The sequence below is a fragment of the Polypterus senegalus genome, chromosome 10 (assembly GCF_016835505.1).
Source record: "Polypterus senegalus isolate Bchr_013 chromosome 10, ASM1683550v1, whole genome shotgun sequence".
In the NCBI taxonomy this organism is placed as follows: Eukaryota; Metazoa; Chordata; class Cladistia; order Polypteriformes; family Polypteridae; genus Polypterus; species Polypterus senegalus.
The window spans coordinates 910,947-920,984 of NC_053163.1; the positions used below are offsets into that span (position 1 = coordinate 910,947).

The window sequence follows — 10,038 nt, forward strand, 5'->3', positions numbered from 1 at the left end:
TGACGCTTATGCAAGACACGCCTATACCGTTGTCAGAGTAATGGCACTAACGCTGTTGGCGCCCAAATAAGACGCGTTTATACCGTTGCCCTGGTGACACTCGGGACTAACGCTTTTAGCGCAGTCTTTACAGAGTGAGCGTGCCACAGCGAGAGAACTGGCATCGATCTGCTGAAACGGGTCGCGGCACCAGTGTAACCGGTGTTCACCGCACAGGCTGTACTGCTGCACTCTGGCTTTGAACCGGTTAACCCGTGAAGCTTCTGTACTGTGACTCGCGATGTAATGCGTCGTAAAAACTCACTTTGAAACAACAATTGTACAGTCCCGAGATGATAATATTGCAGTTACTGTCACATACAAAAAAGTGCAACTCAAGCAATTTAAAATATTTTAATTAATTCTGCTATACAGAAAGTACAGCATGCTTACCTCCTTTCACAGTTAACACAATGAGGCTCACTAACAGGAGCCTAACAGGGAGAGGCTCACAGTGATGACGTAACATAACACCTTAAACGGAGTAGAAAACTATAACAGGAAACATACAACATAACGGATATTATCAGGATTTGGTGAAGCTCCAGATAAATAACACTGATAACTAACATTAATTAATATTTTAGACACCTGTTACACCTGCCTAGTCAAAATCCCGGCAGTGTTTGTTAGAGGTTACTAAATACTGACGCAAAGGAGGTGAGTACTTGTGTGATCAATTATTTTGTTTTTTATCTTTGTAATTCATTTAGACCACTGTACAGAGATCTATTTTCACTTTGACATTGAAGAGCCTTTTTATGTTGATAAATGTCAAAAAAGACATGGTAAATCCATTATTTCTCAATACTGTATTGCAGTAAATTGTGAACGCTTCCAAGGGAGTGAATACTTTTTCTTGGCACTGTATTTTTTTTTTTTTTTTTGATGACTGGCCTAACTCAGATATGTTTCTGCTTGGGCATGAATATTAGTGTGGTGCATGTGTTTGTATACATTTTTTGGTAATACTGTATATTTGTTAAAAATCTTTTGCTACACATCAGCATCAATTGTTGATTTGTGTTCTCAAATAATTCAAACAGAGGTATGTGCTTTAATACATTCTTGTTTATTATTTCACTGGATTGTGAAAATGTTGAAGGTCGGCTGAATATACAGGCAAGAATTTCACTGTACTCTGTTCACATGACAATTCTATCACTGCTACAATTCAGTAAACATCTTTGTAAAACTAATTGATTCATTTATTGATTGATTGATTAAGTCATATTTTTTGTTAGCCAGAGTATAGAAGTTCAGCAGGATACAATGGATCTGAGCTCCATCCTTAAAGCCATGTTTTTCCTGATCCTGAATGGAGTGGGCATCCCAGGAAACACCATTATTCTGGGCGTCTTCACTCACATCGCATTTACAGAGAGGAAACTCCTGCCAGCTGATGTTCTTGTGGCCCACCTATCTTTTGTCAATCTGTTTTTGATTCTCACCCAAGGGATCCCTCAGACCTTTTCAGCTTTTGCCTATAAGGACTTGTATAATACACCGTCCTGCCAGTTCCTGAACTTTACTTCAAGGGTCACCCGAGCTCTCTCCATCTCTATGACTTTCCTCCTCAGCATTTACCAGTGCATCACTATTGCAGCTGCATCTTCCCGTCTTTCCAGCCTCAAGCCAAAACTGTCAGAGTGCCTTTGGCATCTGCTCGTCTTCTTCTGGCTTCTTGATGGTTCAACAACATATGCAAGCATTCTGTATGGCAGCCAGATTCAGAATGTTACTGTACAGCAGTTTGCAATTAATTTGGGATATTGTCTAGTTCAGTTTCCCAGTAAAGCTGCCTACGTTTATAATGGCATCATGTATCTCACACGGGACCTCCTCTTTGTAATACTGATGGCTGCAGCCAGCATCTACATTCTGGTAATTCTGTACCAACACAGAAAAAGAGTCCAGGGTATCCACAGTCGTGACCGACTTCATGGCACATCAGTGGAGATTCGAGCAGCAAAGACTGTGGTCACCCTAGTCACATTCTTTGTGATCTTCTTTGGGGTGGACAATATGATCTGGGTGTACACATTGACAGATTCTTACGTGCCACGTGTGCTCAATGATGTTAGGGTTTTATCTTCCTCAATGTATGCTGCTGTGTGTCCAGTCGTTGTGATAATTTCCAATCGGAAAGTCAAGCGACGCCTTCAGTGCATAAAACCAGAGAAGCAAGTATCCATGAGTGAGGTGACAGCCAGTAGCATCAGTTAAATGTCTCTTCTAATGGAGAAAAAGCAAACCATGACTGCCTTGTCAATAATTCCTAACTGAATGCTAGCCAAAACTGTCTTATTCTCTCAAGCTGCTTTTCAAAAGCCAACTGAGAATTTTGAACAACTCCTTAAGTAACAAGCAGCTCATTCTGTGGGCTGGCCTTTAACATAAGCAGCTTACTTAGGCAAATGTCACAATGGTTCAATACTCCAAGGACATTGGTTCTGCTCTCAGCCCACACAATGTATATGTTGAGTTTACTCATTTTCCCATATTTTCTGATACTCTGAAATCCCAAAGATATGTATGTTTGATTATTTGGTAGCAAATGTTTGTGTAAGTATTGCCTGTTCAGCCACAGTCATGGTTGATTCCTATCTAATGCTGATAACTACTGCCTTGGCAATGAATGGTCCTTAGCTGAACTGTGTTACCAGTTACCCAAGAGCTGCCATATTTTGTGCAGATTGGTGTGTTTATTTCATTATTGCTGCCTGTTGCTCTAAGCTTCATTGAGTTATATTTTTATCTGTTAATAGTTGCACAAAGAATGTTGTAAATAAAAAAGACTCCATAGATAAGTAGATAGATTTGTATATTTGTACATATTAAATGATACATTAATTACAATGTAACATATTGCATGAGTTTGGTTAAATGTTATGTCATTTGTTTTTAAATGTACTATAATTGTAGCCAGTTTATCTAATCAATGATGTCAATGGAGGCATGTTAAATAAAAAATATTTTTGTTAAACAAGAACTGAATTGAGCACAAAGCATGTGCAAACTTAAGATCTACGTACATTTACACAGTTCCAAAAGCACATGTGTAGTAATTTAAAGATAACACTATATGGCAAAATATGTGTGTACTGAGTTTGTTTTCCTGCCTTACCCCATTGTTAACAGGTGCATAAAATCAAAACACATAGCCATGTAATCTACAAACACTGACAGTAGAAGGAGTCATACTGAAAAGCTCAGTGACTTTAGACATGGCACTGTCATAGGAGGTCACCTTAACCACAAGTCTGTACATAAAAATTTCTACTCCACCAGATTTACTGCTCAACTGTAAGAGCTATTATTGTGAAACAGAAGAGCCAAGGAGCAACAATAGCTCAGCCTCAAAGTAGCAGACCACACAAACTCATAGAGTGGGTCCATTAAGTTCTGTAAAAATTGCCTATCCTTTGTTGCATCACTCACAACAGAGTTCCAAACTGCCTCTGGAAGCATCATCAGTACAAGAACTGTTCATCGGCAGCTTCATGAGAGAGGTTCTTACGGCCAAGCAGGTACACACAAGCCTGAGATCTCTATGCACAATGCCAAGCATTGCCTGGAATAATGTAAAGTATGTTGCCAATTGAAACATGTTATCTGGAGTACATCATGCTTCATTACTTGGCAGCCTGATGGACAAATCTGGATTTGGGGGATGCCAGGAGAAAACCACCTTCTCGACTGCATAGTCCCTTCTGTAAAGTTTGCTGTGCACCTGTGCATAGCCAGGTCCATAACACCTGTTTTGATAAATCTGGTGTGGTCAACTGTATCGAACACCTTGAGGATTAAATGGAATGCCGATTGTGAGGTAGATCTTCTTATCCAACATCAGTATCTGACCTCATAAATGCCATTTTGGCTGAATTGTCCCAAATTCCCACAGACACACTTTAAAATCTTGTGGAGTGTCTTCCCAGAACAGGGGAGGCTGTTGTAGCTGCAAAGTGGAGCTAACTCTATATTTATGCCCATGGCCAAGGAGATATCCAACAGGCCCATAAAGGTATGATTGTCAGGTTTCCACAAAACTTTTGACATATAGCTCATGACATATAGCTTATGACATATAGGTCATGTATTTGGGCATTGATGCAATTTTTGGAATTTTCTCTCTGTATTCCACCACAGTGTATTTGAAATTAAGCAATCAAGAATTGACAGTAGTATAGACTTTCAACTTTATTTTAAGGGGTTTAACAAAAGTATTGCATTAAGCTTTCCGAAATTACAGCCATTTTTCACAGTTTCCCTTCCTTTGAAATGACCACAAGAAAAAAAGGGAAAGTGACACATGGCAGAGCCTTGAAGAAGGCAGAAGATTAAACCATATCCTAGAAACATGAAAGTCCTAGCTCTAGAGTTTCACTGGAAGTTCTGGCCTTGCATTTGCATGGGTGGCTAGCTCAGGATTCTTGCAGATTAGCCACTCCGTCCGCAATTCAGACACATGTGTGATATAAATAAAACACAGAACACGTCTTAATGATGCCAAAACTCATTTTGTAATGGAGAAGCACACTATTACACTTTGCAAGCAAACTAAAGAGTATCTTTCAATAAGGGCGCTCACAAAAAGGCGACCTTCAGAAGGGCGACCTTAATTGGGCACGGCGAATAAAAGCGCACACAAATAAAAGCGACCTCAATTGAGCGCCGAATAACTGCGCGCATAAATAAAGGAGTGATCCAAAAGGGTGACGTCAATTGGGCGCAGCGAATAAAGGCAAACGCAACAAAATTATTACAGAAATTTTATTAGATAAAGGCAGTGATTGAACGTATAAAAAGGCGAAAGCAAGAATATTAAAACATCCAATTAATTAATGCATGAACTTCTAACGAACTATTTCTAAAGCTCTCTATATTTTGTGGTTTTCAAAATTACAGAAAATTAGATTAAGGCAATGACTGAGCGTATAAAAGGCGAAAGCAAGTTACACTTGAAGCTGCAGATTATGTGCAATGCCACGCAGATATTCGAGATGCGGTCTATTAGCATAATCAAAGACAATTGATTTAATTCGCTCCGAAGTGTCTCTGTAGGTCTTCCTTGGCTTTGGAATAGGCTGACCTGCAACGAGCTGTTCAAGACGCAGCTCAGTAAGGCTCTGCCCTTTCTTAAGGCCTTCGATCAATCTCCAGATACTTGGATGACACTCTGTCAGCCAGGATGAAAACACCCGGTGCTTCCCTTTGAAGCACTCCTTTAATTACGCGCACATTTATTCAGCGCTCAATTGAGGTCGCCCTTTTGAAGGTCGCCTTTTTGTGCGCGCCCTTATTGAATAGAACCTGGGCCGGTTCTAGACAGGCATATATGAGGGGGCAGACAGAAATGTGAAGGGGGCACATGGTGACGACGGAGGCGGGAAAGGGGTGGGGGTGCTCTGGATAACTGTTTTTGTCATGTAATTGGATTGCACTTTGTCAGGCCTCTACCCTAAGACCGGTCCAACTTGGGTGTCCCACCTGAAGGCTAAGCTTCTGCTGGTGTAGCTCTTAGGGTCACTGAGGCACGCAAAACCCCCTGACCACAATAAGGTGGCAATCCCTCAGGAGGAAAACTGAAAAATAAAACAAAAAGTAAAATAAAATATTCCTCATCAAATTATAACAACTAAAAACATGACATTTACCTTAATTTTATGGCCTATATCAAATATATTTGAAGCCAACAATAACACTTCTCAATACTAACAAAACTAAAAAGGGTAGGCCAAGTTATAAAAAAAAATCAATTCACCAAGTCTTGAAAAATAAAATAAAGAATAAAATAAAATATCCATCCAGATCTTTACAACCAACAACATAAAAATTATCTTAATTGGATGGCCTAATTCTCAAATAAATTTGCAAAATAAAGTAAGAATAATATAAGACCTCTCAATATAGCCAATATTTACAAAACTAAAAAGGGTTGGCATAGTAATTTAAAAAAAAAAAGATTCACCATGTCTTTTCCTACAATTTTCAAACTAATTTGTAGAACACAACAGATTTAGAACAGAACATTTGAACTTTTCTCTTCTTTTTGTGTCTTGTTTTCAGCTTGTTTGTTTTGTAAGCAACTGAACTCTCTGTTTGCAACTGAACAGCTCCGCTCTCCTTTCTCCTCAAGCCACTCTACAACCACAGTCTCCTGTTTCCCTTTGCAAACACTCTTCCAAATTCATCATATCCAAGTTATTTGTTATGGATTTCTCATGGGCCAAGATCACCAAATTCCTCTTTCTTTTATGTAACATGGTGTGACGATAGGGGGTTAGGACCCGTGACAAAGTGGAGAAGGAACTCTCACACAATGCTGAAGACACACCAATTACTAGGGCTGTTACATACAATTTATGCAACTCAGGAAAGACTTCCTTGTACTCCTGCAGGAGTTTACACACAGTGGACAGGTCTGTTTCCTTTGAACATTTTTTGAGCAACATCTGTTTTGCCACAAGAACTTCAATTTTCAGACTTACAACATCTGCTACAGTGCCAGCCATCACAGCAAGAGGGTGCAACACGATGGGATCTAGAAATGCACTAGATTTGGGTGCAAGACTAGATATGGCTTTCATCAGGTCAATATTCTTGTGTGAAAATTTAGTTTCCATTTCTTATATGGCCCTGTCAAGGATTTTGAGCAGGGATCTTTTCAGAGACTGATGGGGGGAAATGGTAGGCTCACCAGAGTCTGTATGGCCCAAAGTTGAGAGCACAACACTTTGACCCAGGTGATTGCTCATTGTTCTCCTTCTCTTTGTTGGATGTGACTCATCCTCAGCAGGAGATGACACTCCCCAACAGTCTTCCTCACGGATGTTTTTTAAGGAGTCCCGTGCTGCACTAACAACCTCAGAAGCACTGCACAGATTGACTGAGTGAGACTGTTTCAAGACACCAAGCACCCACACTAGGAACTTTCCAATCTCAAAGAAGTGATGCCTCTTAATTTGGCATAGCAGGCCTGAACTTGGTGCGCAGGTCAACTGCAGCATCGTCATCCTCTATCATCTCAAGATAGGATACTAAGGATTTGTTCTTGATTGTCCACAGTGCACCTTGTCACCTCATAGTGGCTTGTCCATCTGATCTCAAGCAGCCTTTTTAGACAAGGTGCATCATGTTTATTGAGCACATGGTGGTGGTGAAAAAAGTTGTAGAGTGAACTAGATAGGTTAAAAAATCTTTTTGCACACGGCTCACTCTGCTTGGCATGCAGAACCACTAAGTGCAGTTGGTGGTTGTAGCAGTGGATGTATGGGACATATCTGTCAAGCTTCTTTTGGAGCAGAGCTTGTACCCCACCTCTAACCCCATCATAACACTGGCTAAGTATACTGTCAGCACTGTAGCCAGCTACACAAAGGTGTAACAGTATCTCAGAGGTGATGTACTCTGCATCAAGTTGTTGCAAGTTGAGCAACCCAATAAGATGCTCCTCTGGCATGGAATTTCTGACAAACCGTATTATCACAGACAGATTTTCCACATTGCACCTATCCCTGGTCCCATCACTTTTGAGGAAAAATCCTGCAGAATCAGCACTTTCATATTTTTTCCTGACCTTTCCAAGCACCATGTCAGCCAGTGTTTGGATAATTTCATTTTGAATATCCTTAGATGTGTATTTTGCATTTTATGGGACACCCTTAGCAATGCTTGCTAGCTTCTCATCCTTCTCTAAGATATATTCCATCAGTTTTAGAAAAATACCTGAAGCAATGTCATCATCATTACCCGCTGCATCAGGTCTCAAGGTTTCTGCAGTCCCACGGAGCCCCAACTCATTTACATGTCCTCTCTGCTTTTATGCTCAGTCCAGATGGTTGAAGCATGCACATGTTTGTGGCTGGACACATGCTTCTGTAGCCCCATGTCTCGATCAAGTGCTGCTTTCCAGTTGATAAAACCAGTTAAGGTAAAAAACTACATCCCTCTCATTAACAGTGCTGCCATATTTCCAACATTGGAAACAGAAGCATGCGTCCCACACAACAGAGTACTCCAGCCATGGTCATGTGCGGTACCAGGCAGGATTGAACGATCTTAATGTTGTACCACCAAATACACGTTTGGGGTAACTACCCAGTATTGGCTGGAATGGTGTATCGCCATTTAAGTCACTGGGTAGCTGAGCGGGTTGCTTTGTGGCAGCAATTGTTGGCAGAGGTACAGGAGAAGCAGTGCCTGTTGATGCCACAGGAGTAGACATGCTAGTTGCTGTCTCTGATCATTGCTACTGCTATTGGTACAGGCAGGGGCAGCGTCACACTTTTTAAAAGCTTGGGAAAAAGGATGCATCTCACAGCATTAACTTTCCCTTTGTGAACTGCTGAAAGCTGGGGAGGAAAGTAATTAAGCTTTACTAAAATCGCTGTGATTTCATCAGTATATGAAACGAGAAAACTGTTGAGTGCAGAGTTGAAAGCTGGGGTGGGGCTTTGTGTCGGGGTCTGACAGACAGACACGGGTCCTCCAGTCAGCTTTATGCAGCAGCAGTGGTGCTTGTGGGATCGAGAAAGAAACACTTCTCTACCAGACTGAAACTGTGAAAAGAACAATGGACTAGTCCCTCATTGACTGTACAAATATTGATGTATTTTTTAGTTGTTGTTAATTATCTCACGAGTCGCTATGACTTTGACAACAGAGATTTGCTGCTTCCTCAATCCTCCCGCTGTTTACAAGCTCATTTTGCTCTGCTCTTCCTACTGAGAAACCTGACACCGAGTCATTTGCATACTAACAGTGATTGGATGTTTAGCTGGAGTGCTGCGTGAGCTGCGGACAAACAGTGCACGGAGGGAAAGAGCGATCAAGAGGTGAAACCTATCATCTCATTTGTGCCTTTTCCAGTGGAATTTTCAGCTACTGTAGTAAATCTTGTCCATATTCAGTTTGTGGGTAATCTATTATTTTCTCTCTCAGCTTCTAAAAGTTTGATGTAAGGGGGCAGAATGTTTGTTTAAGGGGGCATTGCCCCCCCCCTTGCCCCAGCGTAGAGCCGGTCCCGAATAGAACCAACTAAAGGAAACATTTGTGCACATTCTGTTGAGACTAGTTGTATTTATACAAATGTGGCCACTGAGTTACAGCAATTAAACAATTAATATCCCATTACGGTAAAAGGTAAGTATAGTATACAAGGTGTTTTATAAAGTAAGAAATGACACAGCAAAGAGGAAAAGAAAAAATACTATTTCGATAACAAGATACGTCTTTTCAAACTCAAACATGCAGGGAAGTATGGGAAAGCATTGAGGCCACAGAGAAGAAAAAAAAAACAAAACAAATTAGGGACACAGTGAGGAAATATGGTCTATTTCATGACTAAAAGTCAAAATTACAACTTCAGTCTCAAAATTTCCCTATTAATCTCATGGTTAAAGTAGATTGTCGTTAACTTCACCTTCAAATCTATTACTAGAGTTTCTCAAGCCCAAGTGTTCTCCGAGCAAGTCATTAATTGTTACGTGCGTCTTATAAATGGACTTCATCTTGCACTGAGAGGAGCCGCAGGCAGTGATCATCACACAGAATAGGTTACATTTATGATATGACCAAGATTTATACTTGATATCATTTTCCTACCTTGCATGTCTTTGGAAGGAAACCAGAGCTCACTGAGGAAATCCACAAGGAAAACATTCAAACTCCAGGCAGGGAACAGCCTGGATGTAACCCCCTTACTGTGAGGCAGTAGCGCTACCACTGCACCACTGTGCCCCTCAAATGTTTAATTATTAAATTATTTAAATAAAGTGATCAATTTATGTGTAAAATATAACATACATGTTTTAATGCATTTCATCATTAAAATGATATCAAGTATAAATCTTAGAATTCTAAATGTTCAGTGAGCAGTCATATTATGTATGTAATGTATTCTGTGTGGCGATAGCTGCCTGCAGCTCCTCTCAGCGCAAGAAGAAGTTCAATTAAGAAGCATCTAGTGATTAACAACTGCGTCGGCTAACACATGCA

At 40.5% G+C, this 10,038-nt stretch overlaps 1 protein-coding gene across 1 annotated transcript; it reads left to right on the top strand.

Annotated features, from left to right (window-relative positions):
- Positions 1 to 1,311: 1,311 nt before the first annotated feature.
- Positions 1,312 to 2,265, top strand: LOC120536336 (olfactory receptor class A-like protein 1). The gene has a single exon (XM_039764661.1). It carries the CDS (start codon positions 1,312 to 1,314, stop codon positions 2,263 to 2,265), a length of 954 nt encoding a protein of 317 aa, XP_039620595.1.
- The last annotated feature ends 7,773 nt before the right edge of the window (positions 2,266 to 10,038 follow it).